Below are 25,318 nucleotides of genomic sequence, written 5' to 3'. Positions count from 1 at the left end.
GTCATACAAATTCTTTTCTGTGGGTTTTGAAAGTTTGAAGCTGTAAAGTTTCACACTAATGTCCGTGGCTTAAAATTTATAGTTTAACATCAGTTTTCACCATTTGGGTTGTCTTCCTGTGTGCATTATGTTCACCAGATTTGCATCATTTAGGGATTACCTTCTCTGCAAGATGTCTCAGAGATATGAGCACCACAACCATTTTTTGGTCTTCTCTTGAGGATCTGGGTTTTTAAGACAAAAACTTCGAGGCCGGGCGCAGTGGCTCACATCTCTAATCCCAGCACTTTGGGAGGCTGAGGTGGGTGGATCACTTAAGGTCAGGAGTTCAAGGCCAGCCTGGCCAGCATGGTGAAACCCCATCTCTACTAAAAAATACAAAAATTAGCTGGGTGTGGTGGCACCTATCTGTAATCCCAGCTACTCAGGAGGCTGAGGTGCAAGAAAAACTTGAACCTGGGAGGCAGAGGTTTCAGTGAGCCAAGATCATGCCACTGCCCTCCAGCCTGGGTGACAGAGCAAGACTCCATCTCAAAAAAAAAAAAAAAAAAAAAAAAAAAAAAAGATAAAAACTTCAGGGAGCAAATGGCATTTCCATGCTCTCCTTTCATACATAACCCCCAAAATCGGGACTTAAATTGCCTCATAAAGCTCAATAAGTAAATTGGAGAAGATAGACTTTATCGGCTTACTTAAACATAATTATTTTAAAATGACAAACTAGTCCCTGTGTTGATAAATGTTTTATATCTTAGCTGCTATGTCTGAATGCCTTGTGTAAATTATGAATTAGCTAGTAAACGGACTTCGCAAAGGATGCTCAGTGGGGCCTGTCAGCCAAGGGCTAAGTGGATAGCCTTTCTGACATTCTACTGCTTTTTAGCTGTTGTTGTGTTGGGGATGTAGATGTCTGTAGTCTCAGTGTTAGGGCTGAAAGATATGTTTCCATGAGGACCCAGCAGAGTAATAGTTCCAGTGGGTAGATGAAGGCCAGATGATTTGGAAATAAGCTCAAAATGTCCTGTGTCGAGTTTGGATAATTTTATAGCCCACATAAAACATTTCATATTAAAGTCAAATCGTTCGTCCCTATTTGGACTAATGACAGCTGCTTATTTCGACTAAGAAAGCTGCTTCCAGCATCTGAGATGAGTTGTATCTGACCTTTAGCCCCTTTACCTGTAGACCAGGGGTTACTAACTCAGATGCCTACAGGGGTCAGGTAAGTGATGTAATAAATGAATCAAGCCAGCTCAGCTTCTGCTGATTTGCCATGAGGGAGTACAGCAGGTCCAGTGCTGCCAAATCTTCCCATTTTTCATGAGATGCCTGAAATCCGGATTTTGGCATGAAATCTCATGATTTGAAAATGTTGGCAATTAATTTAAGAAAAATGTTTAGATTCAACAGGGACTAAACCAAATATATCTGCCAGAAGGATACTGCTTGTGATTCTCCAATTTGCAACCGCAGATAGTCCCTGGCAAAGATTATCAATGTAATAGATACTCTTTCCTTTACAAAGGACATACTGAATCACCAATTATTTGAAATAGATTTAGGGGGCACAAGTGCAGTTGTCTGACATGGACGTATTGCATAGTGGCGAAGGCTGGGCTTTCAGTTTGCCCATCATCTGAATAGTGGACATTGTACCCAATAGGTAGATTTCTTCTTCTCTCATCCCCCTTCCACCCTCTCACCTTGAGGAGTCTCCAGTATGTGTTCTTTCACTCTGTATGTCCATGTGTACCCATTGTTGAGCTCCCACTTCTGAGTGAGAACATGCAGTTTTAGGCTTTCTCTTTCTGAGTCATTTCACTTAGAGTAATGGCCTCCAGTTCCACCCATGTTGCTACAAAAGGCATGATTTCATTTTCTTTCTTTTTTTTTTTTGAGATTGAATCTTGCTCTGTTACCCAGGCTGGAGGGCAGTAGCGTGATCTCAGCTCACTGCAACCTCCGCCTCCCAGGTCCAAGCAATTCTTCTGCCTCAGCCTCCCAGGTAGCTGGGATTACAGGTGCCCACCACCATGTCCGGCTAATTTTTGTATTTTTAGTAGAGTCAGGGTTGCACCATGTGGGCCAGGCTGTTCCCGAACTCCTGACCTCAGGTGATCTGCCCACCTCGGCCTCCCAAAGTGCTGGGATTACAGGCGTGAGCCACTGTGCCCAGCCTCATTTTCATTCTATGTGTGTGCATGGCTGAGTTAGTATCCCATGGTATATATATACATACCACCATTTATTTAATCCAATCATCCATTGATGGACACTTTTCATGTTGAAAAGATGTTAAATACTATGTATATGCATATAATCAAAATATATGTTCAGTAAAACCAAAAAGCTTCCAAAGTAACACAATAGACAGTAATATCTCAGAAGAATAAGGTTACTGGACACGTTTCATTGTTGAGTATTTTTCTTTTGGCTCTTGCTTTTGATAGAAAAGCCCAGAAGCAATATATGTGTATACACCATGAATGTACATTCAGCTGGGTGTGTTATACCTTTAACTTGCACTACCCTACAAGGATTCACCTAACATATCCATCTAGAAGAATCCCCCTCATACCCATACCACACTCTCCAGATTTCCAAATCAGGAGTAGTGAGAAGATCATGAAACCATCTCTCAATTATTGTTTTCTTCTTTTAAAAATACATATATATTGTGTAGTTGCTGACTTATTCTTCCTCATTTTTATTCTACAGTCTCCACTTAGCCTCCCAAGGGGAAGGTTTTGAACTAGTGGCTGGGTTTTGTGCCTCTGTTTTTGAACACTAAGTTCTAAGACACACCTCAGAGATATGGTGTGTTTGGTTCCAGACCACGAAAATAAAACAAAGAGCACAATAAAGCAAATCACATGATTTTTTCTGGTTTTCCAGTACATATAAAAGTTATATTTACACTATATTGTAGTCTATTAGGTATGCAATAACATGTCTAAAAAAACCTCAATATATATACCTTAATTTAAAAATACTTTACTGCTAAAAAAGTACTTGTGATCATCTGAGCCTTTGGTGAGTCATAATCATTTTGCTGGTGAAGGGTCTTGCCTTGTTGATGGCTGCTGGCTGATCAAGTGGTGGTTGCTGAAAGTGAGGGTAGCTGTGGCAATTTCTCTTTCTTTCTTTCTTTCTTTCTTTCCTTCTTTCTTTCTTTTCTTTCTTTCTTTCTTCTTTTTTTTTTTTTGAGATGGAGTCCTGCCCTGTCACCCAGGCTGGAGCACAATGGCACAATCTCAGCTCACTGCAACTTCCGCCTCCCAGGTTCAAGCCATTCTCCTGCCTCAGCCTCCAAGGTAGCTGGAACTACAGGCATAGGCCACCATGCCCAGATAATTTTCTTTTTTGTATTTTTAGTAGAGATGGGGTTTCACCATGCTGGCCAGGCTGATCTTGAACTCCTGACCTCAAATGATCTGCCTGCCTCAGCCTCCCAAAGTGCTGGGATTACAGACGTGAGCCACTGTGCCTGGCTGACAGTTTCTTAAAATAACACAACAGTGGAGTTTGCCGCAACGATTGACTCTTCCTTTCATGAGAGACTTCTCTGTAGTCTTCATGAAAGAATCGTTTTCTCCGTAGAGAATGCTGTTTGATAGCATTTTACCTACAGTAGATCTTCTTTCAAAGTTGGAGTCAATCCTCTCAACCCCTGCCACTGCTTTGTCAACTAAGTTTATGTAATATTCTAAGTCCTTTGTTATCATTCCAACAATGTTCAAAGCATCTTCATCAGGAGTAGATTCCATCTCAAGAAACCACTTTATTTGCTCATCCATAAGAAGCAATTCCTCATCCATTCAAGTTTTATAAGATTGCTGCAATTCAGTCACATCTTCAGGCTGCACTTCTGATTATAGATCTCTTGCTAGTTCTACCATATCTGCAGTGACTTCTTCTGAAGTCTTGAACCCCACAAAGTCATCTATGAAGGTTGGAATCAGCTTCTTCCAAACTCCTGTTAATGTTGATATTTTGACCTTCTCCCATGAATTATGAATGTTCTTTATGGCATCTAGAATGGTGAATCCTTTCCAAAAGATTTTCAATTGACTTTGCCCAGATCCATCAGAGGAATCACTATCTCTGTCAGCTATAGCCTTATAAAATGTATTTTTAAAATAACAATACTTGAAAGTTAAAATTACTTTTTTTTTTTTGAGTCAGTTTTGTTCTATTGCTCAAGCTGGCAAGCTGGAGTGCAGTGGTGCTGTCATAGCTCACTGTAACCACAAACTCCTGGTCTCAAGTGACCCTCCTGCCTCAGCTTCCTGAATATCTGGGACTACAGGGGCATGCTGCCATCTGGGACTTTTTTTTTTTTGGCGGGGGGACGTCTTGCCGTGTTGCCCAAGCTGGTCTCGAACTCCTAGGCTCAAGCAATCCTCCTGCCATGGCCTTTCAAAGTGCTAGGATTATATAGGATTATAGGTGTGAGCCACCATGCCTAGTCTGGCTGAATTTTTTGATTATAGAGATGAGGTCTTGCTATGTTGCCCAGGTTGGTCTTGAACTCCTGGCCTCAAGCATTCCTCCCACTTTGGCCTCTCAAATTGCCAGGATTACAGGCATGAGCCACTGTGCCTGGCCCCAAAATTACTTCTTGATCTATGGGCTGCAGAGTGGATGTTGTGTTAGCATGCATGAAAACAACATTAATCTTACACATCTCCATTAGAGCTCTTGGGTAACTAGGTGACTTGCCAATGAACGCGATATTTTAAAAGAAATTTTTCTTTCTAAGCCGTAGGTCTCAACGGTAGGCTTAAAATATTCAGTTAACCATGCTGTAAACAGATGTGCTGTCATCTAGGCTTTGTTGTTCCATCTATTTATAGAGCACAGGCAGAGTAGATTTAGCTTTAAAGCTAAAGATACAGCTTTTAAGTTAATTCTTAAGGGTCCTAGGATTTTTGGAGGGTAAATGAGCATTGGCTTCAACTTCAAGTCACCAGCTGCATTAGCCTCTTACAAGAGAGTCAGCCTGTCCTTCCAAACCTTTACACCAGTCATTGATTTCTGTTCCCTAGCTATGAAAGTCATAGAAGGCATCTTCTTCCAATCTAAGGCTGTTTCATTTACGTTGCATGTCTGTTGTTTTGTAAAGCCACCTCATCAATGATCTTATGGATAACTTGCTGCAGCTTCTAGATCAGTACTTGCTGCTTCACCTTGCGCTACTATGATATGGAAACGGCTTCTTTTTTAAAGCCTCATGAGCCAACCTCTGCTAGGTTCAAACTTTTCTTCTGCAGCTTCCACATTTCTCTCTGTCATCATAAAATTGAAAAAGCCTTGGCCGGGCGCGGTGGCTCACGCCTGTAATCCCAACACTTTGGGCGGCCGAGGTGGGCGGATCATGAGGTCAGGAGATCGAGACCATCCTGGCTAACACGATGAAACCCCGTCTCTACTAAAAAAAAAAAAAAAAAAAAAAAAAATTAGCCAGGCATGGTGGCTGGCGCCTGTAGTCCCAGCTACTTGGGAGTCTGAGGCAGGAGAATGGCATGAACCCGGGAGGCGGAGCTTGCAGTGAGCAGAGATCACGCCACTGCACTCCAGCCTGGGCAACAGAGCGAGACTCCGTCCCCCCCCAAAAAAAAATAGAAAAAGCCTTACTCTGCTTTGGCTTAAGGGAATGTTGTGGATGGTTTGCTCTTCTAGGCAGACCACTAAAACTTTTCCAAATCAGCAATAAAGCTGTTTCTCCCTCTTATCATTCATGTGTTCACTGGAGTAACACTTTTAACTTCCTTCAAGAACTTTTCCTTTGCATTCATGACTTGGCTGTTTGGCATGAGAGGCATAGCTTTCAACCTGTCATGCCTTTCAACATTCCTTCTTCACTAAGCTTAATCATCTCTAGCCTTGGATTTAAAGAGAGATGCGGCCGGGCGCGGTGGCTCACGCCTGTAATCCCAGCACTTTGGGAGGCCGAGGCGGGTGGATCACCTGAGGTCGGGTGTTCGAGACCAGCCTGGCCAACGTAGTGAAACCCTGTCTCTACTAAAAATACAAAAAATTAGCCAGGCGTGGTGGTGGGCACCTGTAATCCCAACTACTCAGGAGACTGAGGCAGGAGAATCGTTTGAACCTGGGAGGTGGAGGTTGCAGTGAGCCGAGATCGCACTATTGCCCTCCAGCCAGGGTGACAGTGTGAGACTCCGTCTCTAAATAAATAAATAAAGTGAGAGACGTGTGACTCTTCCTTTCACTTGCACACTTATAGGCCATTGTAGGGTTATTAATTGGCCTAATTTCAATATTTTTGTGTCTCAGGGAACAAGGAGGCCCAAAGAGAGAGGGAGGGGAAATGGCTGGTTGGTAGCATAGTCAGAACACACACAGTTTTCAAGTTCACCATCTTAATATGGGTGAGTTTTGTGACATCCCAAAACAATTACAGTAGTAACATATCAAAGAGCATTGATCACAAATCACCCTAACATACAATAACAATAAAAGTTTTGAAATATTATGAGAATTACCAAAATGTGATACAGAGACAGGAATTGAGCACGTTGTTGGAAAAATGGTGCCGATAGACTTGCTTAGGGTTGCCATAGACCTTCAATTTGTTAAAAACAAAAACAAAAACTCAAGATCTGCAAAGTGCAATAAAGTGAAGCTATGCCCATATTTACAACTAGCTGAGCAGACCTGCCACTTAGTTTGGTGTTTTAGGTTCAAGATGATTTCCGACAACTTTACATGTGCTTAGCATCCTATCAAAGCCGTGGGGAGAGAGGATATGACTGCTTTATCTTATCCAGAATGCAGCAATCAGAAAACCTATAAACAAGCCATTTTAATGTCAGCATAGCATACATATAAGTTCTGCATTTTAAGGTTTAGTAGTTCATTATTTGAATTACTCATTGCAGTGGGCACCAAAATCTTTTCAGTGCTCATTGCTTTGAAAGATTTCATTTATACCTATTTCTCCATATGGCATCAAAACTGCTGGTAAAAAAATGCAAGTGAAGTTCAGCAGCATCTACTTCACATTCAGAGGGCTATGTTCAGGTTCTAGTTATGCTTCTCTGGCTATATAACTCTGGGCAAATTATCACATCTCTGTCAGCCTTGGTGTGCAGCTGTGAAATGGGACCATAGTATTAGTGTTACAGATTGTGACACTTAGAATGCGATACTGTATGTAATTAGCATAGTGTTCAGCGAATGAGTGTGCTCTCAACAGTGTGGCTGTTATATCATCATTATCATTGTTATTTCTACATGTTAAGGTATTATTTTATAAACATGTTTTATATTATTGGCAACAAGCCTTTCCTTTAACACTTACCAGCAGCTTTCTTTTTCTATGCAGGACTTTGATTTAAAGATGAAAAATGTATTTGGTGGTCTTTAAATATATATATGGCGTGTGTGTGTATGTGTGTGTGTGTGTTTTCTCCCCCTACTGCCCTCTCCAACTTTTTCTTCCAGTTTTTTTCTAAGAGATTAGCAGCCTTAAAGTTAGAGGTGGCAATGGTTTGGCCTGGTCTACCCTCACAATATGATCCTTACTTTGCTGCATCGGAGGTCCCTGGCTAGGTCCTGTAATCCCTAAATTAGTCTAGGAGGCAGATGGATGAAAATAGTGTCTTTGCTGGATGAAGCCCAGTTGTGGCTTTTCCTTTGTTCCCAGCTCCAATCCAAACTAATGCCTTAATAACTGAAATTCCCTTCTTTACCTCTCTTACCTTAACAACTATTAGAGTCAACGAGAAGGACTTGTCACCATAGCAGAAAGATGTCATCTTAGGGCTTCTGCTGGCCTGTAGGACCTCGGCCCAGGCCTCATAGCAGTCAGTACTTGAAGAAGGGCAGAGGCCAGCGCTCCTGGGCGTTCTTCCTGTGAGCAGCTTCCTCCCCTGAGTGTGCCATCCCAGCAGAAGCTCACTGCTACTTCATCATAAGGCTGCCTCTTTCTGCAATTAAGTCATTTCAGTATTTTCTGACATGGTTTTCCTTCTTCCTAGAGATGCTCAATGTTAGGACAAAACACAGGCATTCAAACTGCTCATAGCATTTAGGGAGTTAGGGAATTTGGCTTTTAATTACCATCAAAATGTGATTATTTAGAGACTCAGCCCCATTTCTACAGAGCCTGTAGAATTTTGCGGCAATAGGAAAGGGGCTTATAAATAAGTGCTAAAAAGGTGAGTTGCCAGGTTTCCAGGGAAGAGCAGATAAGATGAACTAGAACAACTTGAAGTATCTTTCATTAACTCTAATCAAGTTGTTAAGGCTCTTTTCTGATGCAGCTTTACTATCTGTAACATGGGTCAATGTCCGTTGCCTTAGTTATTGCTTAGCAGGTATGTGGAATCTGGAATGCTCTGATATGATCAACATGTTTAACTGAATGAAAGTGTTTATCCATCCAGACACGTGATTCTCCTGCCTCAGCCTTCCGAGTAGCTGGAATTACAGGTGCACACCACCATACCCGGCTAATTTTTATATTTTTAGTAGAGAGAGGGTTTCACCATGTTGGCCAGGCCAGTCTTGAACTCCTGACCTCAAATGATCTGCCCTCCTCAGCCTCCCCAAGTGCTGGGATCACAGGCATGAGACACCATGCCCGGCCTCAGACATCCAGTCTTTAATCATTTTTCCAGGCAGCATGGAGTCCTAACCTTTGTTTTGCAAACCATCCTATGGATTTAGTCTACATCACAGCAAAATATTTTTGACTTTTTGAGATGACTAATTATGGTACACATACTTCGTTTTCCCAAACGTACTTTAAATTTCTTGATGACTTTTGCATCTACTGTCAGCACTGCTCAAAGCACTGCATTCTGAACCCCAGTCCTGCTGGATACTTAGCGCTTAGGTTTCAGCTTAGTCCCCATCCCCTGACTAGGTCAAGTTCCTCTACCATGTGTGCTCTCACAGAACCATGAGTCTCTCCTTGGAACTACTATAGCTGTTGATTTTATTATATGATTAATTATTTACTATCAGTCTCCCTACGCAAGACAGTGAATTCCATAATTCTGAATGGTAAAGGAACAGGATTTTTTATTTTGCCCACCATTGTATCCTGACAATAGAATGCCTGGTGCTTAGTGGGTACGTAATAAGTGCTATTGGTAAATGGATGGTTGGATGAATGAATGGAATCTCATTGTCTCCTGCAGTATTTGTTTTATGTCTCTTCCCAATTTTGTCCATATGGGCTTGAAGACCTGCACACATAGTAGAGACTCCACAAGCTTATTAGGGAACTAAAAGTCATGTTGTGGGTCTTGGCACCAAAGCCTCACAATGGATTGGGAAACTAAGAGTCATATAAAGTCTTAGGAAGAGGCCTTGAAGTTTCTATGTTCCATTGGTGGTCCTGGCTGAGATAAATATAGCAAATGAACAGGCATTTATTTCTCACCTGTTCTATTAAGTCCCCAAAACCTGGAAGTAGTGTGTGAGATGGGGCTGACCCTGGGAAAGATGTTATCTCTTATTCAGAGCCACATAAAAGCTCTCTCCCCATGTCAGGCACATCTTTGGTTAGAAGACATAAATTAGTCCCTTGCATTTCATAGTGGTTCTCATGGTGTCCCTCATGACAGAGCTCACTTAGCTAGCCAATGGGACATCTCCAAAAAGCATTATGGAAAGGAGGCAGTGTGCAATTGTGTACAATAACTTGGGTCCTGAAGTCACAATGCCTCAGTTCAAATTATACCCACCTGCTTATTAAGTGAATTTAGACAAATTAGGTGTAATCCTCAATTTCCTCTTCTACAAAATGGGAGATATAATGCTACTTACTTCATAGGATTTTTGGAAGAGCAAATGGCCAAATGGACATAAAGTGCTTTGCAGAGAGTTGGGCATGTAATAACTTCTCAATAAATGTTAGCTAGAGTTATTACCACCATTTTTATTCATTGAAGGAGTTTCATTGCAATCCCAAGCCAGTCCCTATGGATGCCCTTCCATTCCAACCCTTTTCAGACTATACTGGGGCCCACGTTGTCCCCTGCCCTTTCAGCCCACATGACTTTGGCCCAGGCTTTTACTACCAGGGCCCAAACACAGCGTCCAAGAATGGCACCAATTATACTGCATATTGCTGTATATTATTTTATCCAGCACTGTCAAGGCCAACCTGAACTGCCTGAAAAATCTTTGTCATACAGTGGTTTAGGGTATGTGCACCCTCCATACAAATGCATTAAATAAATTAAATAATGGTGTGTGTGTGTGTGTGTGTGTGTGTGTGTGTGTGTGTGTCCAGCTAAATTGAGCTGCTTTCTTAGATCATTTAAGCACACTTAATCTAATGGAACATGGTAGGATTTCAGCAGCTTCTGAATAGAAGTTGGAGAGAAAAAAAAAAATCCGAAACGTGGCACCAACTAAAACCCCCATGTAGTTATTTAAGGCAGCTTAAGCACTTCTGTGGAAACTGGGCTCCGTTGAAGAAATAGCCACTCCTCTTACAGAATGAAACCTCACTTTTTTTTTGTCTTTTTAAAAATTCTTCCTTGTATTTTTAGATTTTGGGTGAGAATGGGACTCTAAATCTATTTTCAAGCTTTCTTTTCCTTTCTCTGCTCACTCAGAATTATTCTTTTTATCTTGGTTCTGCCCCTGGTGATATCTTGGGTAAGTTACTTGACCTCTCCTGGCTGCTTTTTTTCATCTGGATATTTGGACTGGATGATCTTTGTGGTGCCTTCCAGCTGTTAACATTTGTTTGATTTTATGATTCCCTCCCTTGTTATTACAGAAAGCACAAGTGTTGTGCCTTAAGCATAAGATAGGAAAGTATCCCTTGATCAAGTTGAAACATCTCCACTTTCTAAGTTCCAGGACTCTTAGTTTGAGCTTAGAGAGTTACAGTTGTTGCCAGGCAGTTTTTTGTGCTAAGGGTGGTTTGGGTTTTATTTCTGTTTTTCTGTAGCCCTTATTGGATATATGACCATTTGGTCTTGGTAGATAATATTGTGTCCTGACACACACCAATGGTCTACCCTTGGGATGTTTTGGAAGCCTGCAGGCAGGGTCCTGAGGCTGCCTGAGTCACTGTTAATGAACCAAACTGCCTGAAATGCTCCAATGGTTGACTTTTGGCACTTGGCAGAAAAATCCTTTTCATGTTAGTTTCAAGGTTGTCAGATATCATTATCCCCAAGTATTAAAAATTTCAAAGAAAGGAGGCAGTGTGTTTGATTTATAGAATAGTTATCTAGCTTTAGCTCTGACTTGGCTTTGGAAATGGTTTTGCAAGCACTCGAAAATTAAATCCATTTTTTATGGCACTACAAGGTATTATCTCACAGCAAATGATAATTAAACACCTGTGAAATCAATTAGCCCTTTAAGCAGGGAAAAAAAGTTTTCCAATTATGTTTTCGCACCTCCAAAACTTTTATAATTCCAAAACCAGCACTTGTGGAGAGGGGTATGGTCGACTGGCCGTTGCTGGGTTAACTTCCCATAAAGATTATCCCTAAATTTTGCTTAGCCTTAATCCTGAGGAAGGCAGTTTGTGATACCAGCATCCTTCCAAAGAGACTGCAATCACCTTTAGAGCTGACTCTTAGCAGCTATCTATCTGACACACAGCGGAGCTGTCAACGACTCAACAAAGGAAGTTACTCACTTTGTGTTTTGATGCCAAGTTTTACTTGACAGTTTATTTAAAAGCCAAGATACCTTAATGGAAACCAAGCAACAAGAATTCCATGTGACAGAAATGCTGTCCCGTTAAGGGCCCCGTAGCCAAGAGTTCTGAGCCATCTACATTACAAATTCATACTCTAAAAACAGACTGATTGGTTAATAGCTGAAACCCAATACAATGGAAAACTGGGACGCATGGCCGGCCATTCAGCCCCACAGTATCATGTGTGTTTAATCACCGGCTTTGGTAACAAATTAGCTATTCCAGATGCTTCTTTTTGAAAATGATCTATACTTCTGAAGCAGTAGATGGATTTTGGGTATATGCCATAATAATTTGGGACGCAAAGAAAAGGCAAAAGAAACATAACAATGCCAGGCCTTTGACATCTTCTGCATTTTACCTCATATGTACAAAAACTGTTGCAAGAAAATTTTTGGCCTCATCCTTTCTAATATTCATAAATGCTTTAGTTATTAATTTGTGCAGGGTTTCATTGTATCACTTTACATAAACATCTCTAAAGATGTTCTTTAAGAAATTTCTTCTCCAGACATTTTTAATGGGCTCTTGCTTTCATAGCAGATGGCATTTGGAGAACTTGACGAATCATACCATTAACTAGAGAGAGAAAGCTAGCGTCGTATAAAACAAAGATGAAAGAAAACTTCTCTATATCCTTTTAGAAACTTGTCATATGAATTATCCCTGCAAACATTGCCAGCAGTTCAGATACTTTATGACCTAGGCTTTATAAACCCATGAGGAATGGGGTGAGTGTTGAATAATCTGACATAGGTTCAACAAATATTTCCTAAAAGATTACTGTGGGCCAGGCATAGTACAGGGTCTGGGGTCACAGTGGTGAATAAGAACAGGAACACTCCCTTCTCTCATGCAGTATACATTACATTTGGGGAGAAAGAAGGTAAGCCAGTAAAACAAATACATGTGTGAATTCTGACCTTGGTAAATGCCAGGATGGAGATGAAACAGGGCAACAGAAAGAGAGTGCCAGGAGCACAGGTTGGTCTGTGCTGGCCTCTCTGAGAAGGGGCTATTTGAATGCTTATAGGCAGCTTGAGAGAGATCCTGGAGAAGAATTCCAGGCAGAGGGCACAGCAAGTGCAAGTGCAAGAGATGGAAGTTAGCATTCTCTGTCAAGAAATTGAGAGCAGGACTTTGTAGCTGTAGATGGTGACTGAGGATGGGGCAGTCAGAGATGTGGGCAGAGGCCAGTTCTCATGGGACCCAGTCGGCCAAGGTGTAGGGCATGATTATTATTCTAAGTGCCAGGAGGAGCCACTGGAGGGTGTTCAGACTGGGGGGGTGACATTTGAAAGTTGTCTTTGGCTGCTCTACAGACTGTGGACTGCAGGAAGATACGATTGAACTCATTCTGTTTAAAACTAGTAAGAACCAGAGTATGGTTTCTGTTGCTCTGTTCATGCACGCTTGAGCTGAAGGAGGAATGGGATTAAGGAGGTATAGGAAGAAGGGTGTGAGGAGACTCTGGCTGTCACTGAATTGCAAAATCCATGAATGGGCAGCTCCTGGAGTACTCTTGCTTCATAGCGTCCCAGTGCTCAGAGTGCTACCTGACATGCAGGCCTGCTCAATACTCCTTTGTCCAGTGAGTAAATATCAGGGCATGAAGGCATCCTTTGGGCCATCTGGTCCACCTCTCCTCAATCCAGTGCTTAAATTTTCTTTCTGTCCCACAGCCTCTTTCCAGAATGAGAGTGCCAGGGAGCTAGCTGGCTCTGTCTGCTTCTCAAAGGAACTGTGGGAAGCATGGCCAGCTGGAGGAGGAGGAGGGAGAGGTGATTCAGCTCCACAGACCATCTTCCCCAGGGCACTGTTGTACTTCTGCCTAAGGAAATGGCAGAATCTAGACTTGTGGGCCTCTCTAATCCCTAAGGACCCAATCTTCATGCAAAGATATTCCTGTAAATCAATAATATGTGGCATCAAATCTTCAACCATAACCCAAATGTTATGTCCCATGGATACACCCATGTATTTCTACATTTATGCATTCACATACCCAGATGGGAAAGATTAAACTTTCCATAGACAACTAGCTTCATGCAGCGTTCATAGTAAGTTGGGTGTTCTAGAATTTTTTGTGAATGTGCTATGTCAGCCTGCACAGAGTTCTGAGGTCTTGTTTGTGTATTCAGTACCAAAGGAGTGAGGTGGCAGCCCTGACTGTCAAAGTCACAAGGCAGAGGCTAGTGATGCAACAGTGGGAGAGAAAATGGGAAGGTGAGGTTGGTGGCATCAGCTGACATTCCACAAACTGTCATTGGATTCTCAAGATATTTTATAATCACTTAAGTGCAGGGGCCAGACAAAAGGATTAAACACTGACAAGAATGCAGGACACGGGACAGGCTCTGCACAGTGCCTGCCCTGGGGGTGAGAACAGTAGGAATGCCAAACATCCTCCTAATCCAAGGCCTGATCCAGGCTGGCCTTGCTGGAAAGGATATCTTGGATCAAGAAGGGAAGTGGTCAGACATTGGTTCGAGCTCAGTTTTCTGTGCAGAGGGAGGGAGTCATTGCTTTTTGGACTGGTGCAGGGTTTGTCATTGCAGAAGCCATGAGGAGGTTCTACAGCTTTTTATTCTTCAGTTCAGACATGGAGGAAGGCCAGGAGAAGGTTCAGTTTGAACCACACTGTGCATGCATTTAACTTGATTTACAAATAATGCTATTTATCAGGGCTGGTGAAACACAAATTTTCTACCCTCGTCAGCGTGCGGGGAGAAGATGACATTTTTAACAAGCTGCCAGACCTGTAGAAATAAAAACAGAGAAGGGATTTTAAAATGTACAAAAGGAAGACTAAATAAATAACACGATTTTTCATTCCCCAAGTAAATTGGGCTTGGTGTAAGCATAGGAATGAACTCATTCTTGGAAGAACCCAGCATAAATCAAGAGTTGGGCATGTGTTTGTTAAAGTGGACATTGTTGTAATGAAGGGCTTGCATCTTATCTTTGTTATCTTCTTGCTTCCATAGCCCCTGTACACTTTAATGCAAATTGGTGGACACTGAGCACCTTACATTCATTTAACAACTCTTTTTTTTGAGTAGTTACAGTAGGCCGGGCCTTAAGGTAGTTGTTGGGTCAACAGAAAGTAAGACCAAGGTCCTGTGTCCCGGAATCCAGGGGAAGGAAATGAGAAAAATGGGCAACTTAATACAGAGTGAGCAATAGAGAGTTAGCACAGGGTTCCCAAACTCCAGGGATCAGGGAAGCCTTCCTCTAGGCAGCAGGAGTGGAAGTTAAGAAAAAGAAGGAAAGAGGGGCATGTAGGGAAGAAGTGCTCCCTCCACAGCCAGCCTCCTGGGACTCAGATTGTCCTAGGTGGGGAGCTGACACCCTTAGAACAGACAAACTGCGCTGCCCACCCCTATCCTGGTCTTCTCGGGCTGCTGTCCATACTTCCTGGCTCCATTCCACTTAACCAGTCCCATTGGCTTAGAGCCTGGCGAAAGGTAGTTAATGGTAAGATAATGACCTCAGGCTTCCCCATCACCATTGGGCCTGTGTGTGCCTCTTCTGGACCCATTTATCCATCTGAGTTCACTGTTGCTGCTGGCTCTTTTATTGTTAATCCTCTCTTTTCCCCCTGCACCCCCTCCCTGCCACTGTACTCAGCCCTTTATTTAGCATTTTCAAAAACGTTTTGTTTCGAACCAGAGAATTTAGGCCCATGTGTCTTGGAATTGCATTTCTCTGAGAAGAGTTTTGGAAGTGGGTATTGCTGTGTATAAAAGCTGGTGCTGGCCAGGCACGGTGGCTCACGCCTATAATCCCAACACTTTGGGATGCCAAGGCAGGTGTATCACTTGAGGCCAGGAGTTCAAGACCAGCCTGACCAACATGGTGAAACCCCATCTCTACTAAAAATACAAAAATTAACTGAGCATGGTGGCGCACACCTGTAGTCCCACCTACTTGGGAGTCTGAGGCACAAGAATCACTTGAACCCAGGAGGCGGAGGTTTTAGTGAGCTGAGATCACGCCACTGCACTCCAGCCTGAGCAACAGAGCAAGAAGACTCTGCTCAAAGGGGGGAAAAAAGAAAAAGCTGGTGCTGCAAAACCTCTCCTCTTTCAGAAAGCTTCCTGAGATTAATGTCATGGGCACGATGTATTAAATGTCTCTTATGTTCACCTTTGCTGGCACCTCGTTACTCTTTCCTCCTAGGTAGGTTGAGAGATGACAGAGCTGGTCGTGGATCCCATCCTCCTTGCACAAACTGAACAAAACCTGTGACACTTTACTTCATCTTCTGTAAACTGGGGCCAGTAGCACCTATTCTCCATGATGGTGGTAAAGATAAGGCACAATAAAGATTACAGATTGTGCAGCTCAGTGCCCCACCCACAGGAAATGCTTAAAAAGTGGAGGTATTGTTGTTATTATAATTTATATCTGGCCAGGCATGGTGGCTCATGCCTGTCATCTCAATACTTTGGGGACTGGGAAGGATGTGGGAGGATCACTTGAGGCCAGGAGTTCAAGACCAGCCTGGGCAACATAGCAAGACTCGTCTCTATAAAAAATTAAAATTTAAAAAAAGTTTTTAAAAAGTTGTTATTAATAGCTATCTTTTATTTTTTTTTACTTACTTTTATATATTAGCCATTGAGCTGTTATTTAATGAGCAGGAATTGAGATGGTCATCTTTTACCCCTCTTGAAGTATGAGCTACACCTGGTACATGTTGTGTTCATTAATATACACAGGTAGCAATTACCACTTGGGCTAAGTTTAAGGTTCTGAACTGTCAGTAGACATTTAGCCTAAGGTTGGGGGGTGGAGTTTAGAGTTGATAAGAGATTATGACCTGGTGTGTTCAGTCAAGATGTTTGAGTCCAAGGACTCTTCTGACTCCCTCATCCCTGTGAAAGACAGGTGTATCTTTCCCCACGTCCCCAGTGGTTGTGAGGCTGTCATGAGATCATGGATATGAGAGTGAATGCCTCCCATAGGGGTTTCACGCCTCAGCCCCAGCCCACAAAATGTTATCTGCCTCCCTTCCCTATGCTGAAATGGATTTTAAGTGGACATGAAAAGGAGACTGTCTTCTGTGGAAAGCCAAGAAATGTGAAAGGGTGAATATAAATTCCTGGCCCTGGTTTTAGCCACGCATTGCTCTCTGCAGTGGACAGCTTGGGATCAGCAGCCTCAGACTGAGGAGCGTCACAAGGAAATAAATTCTTAATCCTTGGCATGACTGGGGAGGTGGGGAGTGGTGTGGCAGTTCTAACAGCAGGCAATGCTCAAGGCAAAAAACTGTCTTGAGTAAGGAATTGTACCACCTCCAAATAGCGAGTGCCTTCCTGCTTGGGGACGCCAAGCATCCCTGAAGCTGCAGCCAACCTGGTCAGCCAGTCTCAGAGCCTAGCACTGCACATTTGCATAGCTCGTTTGTACTATAGCAGCTCATTTGTGTGCACAGAGACTCTTGTGTGAGTAGGTGTCATGGAGAAACTGTGGCTCCTTAAGTCCAGAGAATTCTCAAAGACGCCAGGGACCTATACTTTTCCATATTCTATGTTTTCAAGTCTCCTAATTGAGATGGAACAGTGGCCAGTTGGACCCATTTTCCAGCTAAAAGATTGGTTCCAACTTATATATGTTTCTCAGTTCAAATCTTTGCCTTGGGCAATTCCGTACGATTGCATGCTGTAAACTTCAGTTTTCTCAAAAATAACTGAAATTTTAGGCCAGGTATGGTGGCTCACTCCTGTAATCCCACCACTTTGAGAGGCTGAGGTAGGAGGATCACTTGAGCCCAGGAGTTCAAGACCAGCCTGGGCAACAAAGTGAGACCCCATCTCTACAAAAAGTTTAAAAATTAGCTTGACATGGTGGTACATGCCTGTAGTCCCACCTACTCAGGAGGCTGAGACAGGAGGATTGCCTGAGCCCAGGAGGTAGGGGCTGCAGTGAACTGTGATCTCACCACTGCACTGCAGCCTGGGTGACAGAGCAAGATCTTGTCTCAAAATAATAATAATAATAATAATAGTAATTGAAATTTTAAACTGTTAAACCTTTAAAGGCCAAGGAAGGGTCTAAGGCAACATGGTTAGTAAATAGATGACAGAGTACCTTCTTAAACTGAGCTCCTGGTAGTGATCTGGGGTGAAGTTTTGAGTGGGAGAGAAACAGCCCTTTTAAATTGGCAACGAATAGCCCATGCTTGAAACTAGGTGAACTGCTTAGGACCTGGCTTCATAAGACATGTCAGTTTTAGACACTGCATGTTGTATGGGCTGACCAAGGAGGCAATGTGATGTAATGAAAAGAAAATGGGATTTAGAATGAGAAATCCGGGAGTTGGAACACAGGCTGGTTGGTGCTAGCTGTGACCTGCATTGGAAGGGTTTTTGAGGTCTCCAAACTTAATTGCTTCTCTATGAAATTGGGTTATGTGAAGTCCTGAGCACACCATTGGTACCATGTCATTCTTCTGCTCAAGCCCTTCAGTGACACCCCAATCACCTGCAAGGGATCATCTCTGAGCTCTAGGAGATGTCATAGAAGGCCTTCCTAGTGGCAACCTGCCAGTAACAGCAGCCCACACCCCCATACTTTCCCCTCCCCAAACTGGGTGGTTTCTCTCACCTTGGTGCCTTTGTTCCTGCTATGCTATCTCTACCCCCAGGAATTCCCATCACCTCCTCTTACCCCTGTGCCTGGTTGCTTCTTGTACATCCTTTAAGATTTAGCTCAGGGTCTCACTTCCTCCAGGAGGCCTCCCTGCCTACATGTGGCCATTGCTTCTCTTCTCTGTATAACCCCCACCTCTACCTCATGTCCAATCCTAGCACTCCTCTCGCTGACTAATCATCATTTGATAAAACATGTTGTTTATTCTGGACAGTGAGCTCCCTGAAGAGTGCCTGACACATGGTAGACATTCAACTAATGCTTGGTGAATGAATGAAAAAGGCGCAAGGAGGTGCTCAAAGGACGTTAATTTCATTTCTCTCATCCCCATGCACTTTAGAGAACTACAACAGTCATAAATTATTTTTATTTTCTTTCTTTCTTTTTTTCTTAAGGGATATTATTCAAACTTGTGTATAAGGAAAGATTAATTACTTATGAGGATGGGGACTGGAGGGAGTAGATCAGCTGTAGATGTTAAGTTACTTTATGAATAAATACTTGAGACAAACTGTGACAACATCATGGGGAGGCTAGAATTGTGTGAGTACAGAGATGAGAGGCTGGATCACTTGTTTCTTCCCTATCGTCTTTGGTTAGCAAAAAGCAGGTTCACTTGGCAAATATGCGTGCTACAGAGAGATTGTGGGAGCCACAGGAGGACCTGTGAGCACAGTGCACCAGCAACATCCTTGTCTATGTAGCTTTTGGTAATAAGGCAAAAGCCTTCAATTAGAAGCTGCTGTTCTGTTGTGATTCACAGCTTCTGTTTCCATTTTACTTTAAAGGGTCTGTTCCACATTTGTCTCTTGGCTCTGTCTTTGGGATACTGGTGTAGTTTTCATTCTTTTTAATTGTTACTAGGGGTTTTAAAATTGTTTATATCCCTCTTATTCTGATATAATTTACCATAATAACTTGCAATTGCATAGTGCTTTGCCATTTATATTCAATGTACATGATTTCATTTGATCTTCAAAACTTTGAGGTTTGGAGAAGTTGAATGATTTGCTGGGGTTACACAGGAAGTGGTAGATCAAGAACCCAAATTCCTTAGCCCAGATTTTCTAACTTGAAGCTGGCTGTGTTTTCCATTATGTTCTGTTATCTTCCTTCAGTCATAATGATAATAGCTACCTTTTATGGTTTGCTTATAATATGCTCGTGCTTTGGTTAAAATGTATCACTTAATCCTCACAGTATAAGTATTATCCCCGTTTTGCCAACCAAGAAACTAGGATTAAACAAATTAAATAACTTTCTCAAGATTACTCAGTTTATAAATTGAAAAGCTGGAATTTGAACCCAGGTTTTGCTGTGTCTGAAGCTGCCTAACCACTAAGCTTTTAATTACTAAGCTCTTAACTATGGTGCCAGTGGTTCTGAAAATTTAGGGTGCATCATAATTATCCAGAGGGCTTGTTAAAACACAGAATTCTGGGCTCTTCCCCCAGAGTTTCTGATTCAGCAGGTTTGGGTGAGGCTGAGAATTTGCATTTCTACCAAGTTCCCAGATGATGCAGATGTTGCCACTGATTGGAAGAACACACTTTGAGAACCCCTGCTCTATGCTACACTCCCCCATCTTTCCCAGTTGCACAGAATGGCTGCCAGCAAAAATGTGTTTCCTACAGAGGGGCAGGACTTCAATTGTGCATTATTGCGTAGTCCATTTTAAATGGGGTGCATCCCATACATTGTTCAATACAACTTTAAGTATAAAATTATTATGACCATAGAGTGGTACTAGTGTCTAGGTTAAATTCAAGGTCATGTCATTTTTATTGCATTTTTCTTTGTAGTCGTTTGTGAAAATTCTTCTACCTTTTGTCCTTCTTTACCTACACGTGGGGAACTTAATGCCCATCTGAAAAGGGTAGCAAAACCATTTATTAGAGCGGCGAATTATCTGGGGTTAGTTGTCTCCCTCACCTACTTACCTTCTTGCTTAGGATATCATATGTTTCTTTTAAGTAGTGTGTGATTATGTGATTCACATTTCTAAACATAAGAAACAAGGGAGAATTAGTCCATCTTAAAACACTGTGTCCCCCCATTTGACCTGTCAAGTCTCCCTGTCTTTCCTCCTCCCCCCAACCAATGGCAACCTCTAAGTGTTCTTTATCCCTGTAACTATGTGATTTCATGAATGTCATATAGAAAGGATTCAACAGTATGTACACTTTCGAGGGTGACTTTTTAATGCAGCATAATTTCCTTGAAGTTGTCGTGTGTATCAATGGTTTGTCCCACTTTATTGCTGAGAAGGATTGTAGGCTATGGATGTACCACAATTTGTTGAATCATTCACACATTGAAGGACATTTGGGTAGTTTCCAGTTTGAGGTTATTACAGACAAACTGCTGTGAACATTTGTGGACAAGTTTCTGCGTGAAAATAAGTTTCCATTTCTCTGGGATACATGCCCAAGAGTGCAATTACTGGGTCATATGGTAAGTCCATTTTTAGTTTGAAAAGGAACTGCCAAACTATTTTTCGAAGTGGCTGCACCGTTTTACCTTCCTGCAAGAAATGTATGAAGGGTTCTAATCTCTTTACATCCTCATCAGCACTTGCTCTCATCTGTCCTTTTGCTTATAGCCATCCCAGTGGGTGTAAAGTGGTATCTCATTCATTGTAGTTTTGATTTGCTTTTCCCTAGTGACTACTGATGTTGAATATCTTTTCATGTGTTTAGCGGCACTTTGTGTGTCTTCTTTGGAAAAATGTTTATTCAAATCCTTAGCCTCTTTTAAAATTTGATTATTTATCTTTTTATTGTTGAGTCAGAAGAGTTCTTTATGTATTCTAGATGAAAGTCCCTTATCATATATGATTGGCAAATACGTTCTCCCTTTCTTTTTTTTTTTTTGAGATGGAGTTTCGCTCTTGTTGCCCAGGCTGGAGTACAATGGCACTATCTTGGCTCACTGCAACCTCCACCTCCCAGTTTCAAGTGATTCTTCTTCCTCAGCCTCCCAAGTAGCTGAGATTACAGGCATGTGCTACCATGCCCAGCTAATTTTGTATTTTTAGTAGAGTTGAGGTTACACCATGTTAGCCAGACTGGTTTCAATCTCCTGACTTCAGGTGATCTGCCTGCCTTGGCCTCCCAAAGTGCTGGGATTACAGGTGTGAACCACCATGCCCGGTGGTTCTCTCTTTCTGTAGGCTCTTTTTCACTTTCTTGATGGGACCTGGGGGGATGGAGAGCCCAGCCTTCCTAACTGCACTGCCCCAGAGTAAAGCTCCTGTAAGGCAGAGCTAGTAGGGGTTGGTCATGGAACAGGTCAGGGACCAGATGCCACAGACTCTCATGGTTCTTGCCAAGATTTGGTAGATTTTCTTGGATGACTGTTTCTCTATTTGTCATTATCCCCTTAGGACAATTCTCAGAGACTTAAAATGTTTTTATGATTGTTACTAAATTGCTGTTTTGCTGGGGAGAGTGGCCACAGACTTCTTTGTGTTTCTTCTGGAAGGTGGGCCTTCTATAATCTCCTCTTGTAATGCAAATACTCCCAGGAGCTGTTTATATCTTAAAATTCTCATCTCATCAGCATTTTCTCATTGTCAGGTGCTTCTTTGGTAGCTCCAGCAACCAGAGAAGACCTTCTCTGGACTGTATCTTTTGAAATGGGACAGTGTCTGAAACATAGTATTTCTTGAAAGAATGAATGAATAAATGAGTGGATTTAAGCATCTACAAGGAGGTTGATGTGCAGTGTGAAAGAGCATCACAATGGACTGAGTAGGAGAGGATCAAGCACGTGGTCAAACTAGAATTGTTGTCTGCCCACTTGTGGGGCATCATTCTTCCTTCAGATAGAACATGTTAGTAATTCATAGACTGACTGTCCAGAGAGTAGAAGAGAGAGGCTGGTTCACAGGCTGAGCATGCATAGAAATCTGAATGAAAATCATTGTTCTAAGGTATGAGTGTACATGTTCTGTATGAGCCTCTATGTGAATACACACATGTTAGACATGCACTGCATACATATGAACAGATACATATGTATATACATATACACACATATATGGGTATGGAATTGTGCACATATACACATACATATAATGGTATGGACACCTAAGCAGTGGGATATTCTCAAAGGACATTCCTCTTTCTTACCTAAAAAATGATAAGATAAAGAGTAATCAAGTATTAAAACTGAATCTATAGTCATCTAGCCCAAGTAGTTCATTTTGCAGATGAGGAAACAGATAGAAAATTCATGGGTTTTTTAAGTCTCACAGCTACCTAGTGGTTTCCTAACTCCTGCAAGGGTATTCTTCCCACAGCTCCTATTACCTATTATGTGAAGGAATACAAGCTTCGATCATGTCAATCTTACTTGCTATATCAGCAAATAGTCCTTCTATGTAACCATTTAAGCAACCCACTATAACTGTCATTTGAATTTTTCCTATAAGTTTTCTGCCCTTCCTCTTCCTCCACACATTCCCTAAAGTAAATTCTGCAACTAGGAACTTTGAAACTTGTTACAATGCAGAACATTAATAGGATTTTACATTTTTAGTAGGCTAATGATGAGAATGTGGGACCTTCTGTGCTAGTCCCTCAGGGGTTTCTATTCTGGGTACTTATTAAACCTTGCTGTAGTCTGAAGTATATTCGATCTTTCTGTATTAAAAAAAAAGTCAGCTTAAACTTTATGCATATATTTTTGTGAGTGTGTGTGTGTGTGCATATTTCTCTCTGCTCCATCTATTAGGCAGAGATTAAAACATTATCAACATTTGAACTTGAAGATATTTGTCAACCATTTTCCTGTGTTTGGTGAGGATGAAGAAATCACTACCATCTAATTTATTATTTTTTTATATTTAACTAAATTCAAGCCTTCTTAAAAATCTTTTTTACTTTGAAGTCTATTTTGCAATTTAATTAATGCAGCAAGGGTTTTAGAAAATTTTTACTCTCAATGGAGATAATCTTAATCCATTCACGGTGACCTTTTCTTGTGCAAATTAGTTGTACACGCTTGTTTAAGCAAATGGTCCTTTGCATGATGTCTCTTCTTAATGGCGGGTTTATAATTGAAAATTGGCTTACTCCCGTATGCCTAGTTTGTATGAGAATATAAAAATAGATGTGGACTTTAAAAATATAAATGTATATACCAATATACCCAAAAAGAAGAGGGAAGAATTCAGTGCCTTTAGGCTATGATTAAATTAGACTATTAGAGTCAGAAAATGGTGGTGACATATGCTACTGTCAAAGTCACACCTGTCTGCTCAGCATTGGAAGCTCTTGAAAAATGAGAGTGATTTCATCTTGGCTCTAAGAATCGGGGCCTTTACAGGACATGAGCCATCTCTACTTTCCCAAGTTTTCTTAAACTCATAATGTACTTGAAACTGCCTATGTAGGAATATGTTTGTGGTAATCACTTTAAAAGTGACAATCCTAAACAAAATGAAATGCTTTTTATCTTTCTTAAACTTCACTGGCATGAAGAAACAGGTAACACTCATATTTTGTATGTTTTTTCGAAAAGCAAAAGCAATGTAATATCATTAAATGGTATTTGAGTAAAATAAATTCATCTCTTCTGTAGACCAGTTTCCTGTACCCCCTCCTAGTTCAGGTTTTTTTTTTCTTTTCTTTTCTCGTTATTCTTTTTTTCCCTTTCTTAGGCTAGCATCCTTCTCTCTCACCTCCTCTTTCTCCTGTAAGTTATGTCAGCCATTCTTAAACAGGAATATTTTTCCTGGGTAACTGAACGTTCTTGGTTAAGTGTAGAAACTCCATCTTGAAAGAGAAGACAAATGTTGTTTTGTGCTTGTGATTGAGGTTTTATGAATAGTTTTTAATAGCATGGTTTTGAAGGGGTGGGGAACAAGAACAGTCTTAGTTTTGCTGAATGCCATATTGTTAAAGGAGAAGGAGAAGCACCAGTAATTTTCTCTTCTTGTTTTTAAGACTATGGGGCAACATATTTTATCAAGACTTAAAAATCTGATTTTGGAAGCAAAGACTGGGCAAACCAAATTGTTGCCAGAACGATCAGACTTGTCTTTATATATACTGCTTGCAAAAGGGATCCTAATTGCTTTGTCCAACATGATGATTCATGTTTGCTCTTCATGCAGCAACCCAACCTCCTTCCTCAAAATGGAAAAGTGAGAGCTGCCTGCTGGTGGCTTTCCCGAGCTGCTTTGCGTAAATTCATGCACATGGGCGCCCACCTATGGTCAATATCCCCACATTCGCAATGAGTCTTCATTTGCTGTTTACTCCTCTTCTCTTTCTAGGTATGATTATCGGGAAATGCTGCACAATGCCACTTTCTGTCTGGTTCCTCGTGGTCGCAGGCTTGGGTCCTTCAGATTCCTGGAGGCTTTGCAGGTAAGAGGCCCTGGAGCCTTCCCAGAATAGGGCTGAGGACCGAAGCCAGATTAAGTGGGTTTAACATTATCACCTCTCCTGGGATAGCTAAAGAGAAGGTGTGGTTTCCCTTGAGGATCTGAAAATATTTTCAAGAAAATCTAAAACATTTTTGACAAGTGAGGGGTGGAGGGAGGATTTACTCAGTAATTTTAGATGTAAGAAATTAAATGGTGGATTCTTCTGGGTCATGTTTAGAAACAGAAGGCAAATCTGATTGCCAGCTTGGCCTACGAGGCAGCCTAGCTGGACTCTAAAAAGCAGCCCTACACTTTCCCTTTATTCGTGGTACTCTCTAAAAGCAAAATTGTCTTTTCTGCCTGCATCTTCATTGTCTGTCAGTTCCTTTAAATTTTGAGAATGATCCCCAGCATGGTGGTACTGCTCAGATGATCCAGCTCTTCCAAGGCTCTGCAGTTCAGAGGTCCTGGCTCCAGCCCTGGAGCCTTTGTGGTGGGAGTTTCTCAGCTCATCAACCTCATTCTGCAGAAATGTCCTCTTGAGACAGTCATCCACATTTCCCACCTGGAAGTTGCAACCA

At 41.8% G+C, this 25,318-nt stretch overlaps 1 protein-coding gene across 1 annotated transcript in view; it reads left to right on the top strand.

The window, feature by feature from the left end:
* The window catches only part of EXT1 (exostosin glycosyltransferase 1), a 314,323-nt gene that overhangs the window by 251,796 nt on the left and 37,209 nt on the right, over positions 1-25,318 (top strand). The window contains exon 2 of the mRNA XM_001141496.8: positions 24,645-24,738. Coding sequence (XP_001141496.1) covers positions 24,645-24,738 — 94 coding nt within the window. The remainder of the gene's footprint in view (positions 1-24,644; positions 24,739-25,318) is intronic.

This window comes from Pan troglodytes, chromosome 7 (assembly GCF_028858775.2).
Source record: "Pan troglodytes isolate AG18354 chromosome 7, NHGRI_mPanTro3-v2.0_pri, whole genome shotgun sequence".
NCBI classification, from domain to species: Eukaryota; Metazoa; Chordata; class Mammalia; order Primates; family Hominidae; genus Pan; species Pan troglodytes.
The sequence above is the reverse complement of the archived record's forward strand: the minus strand, read 5'-3'. Positions and strand labels throughout refer to the sequence as shown.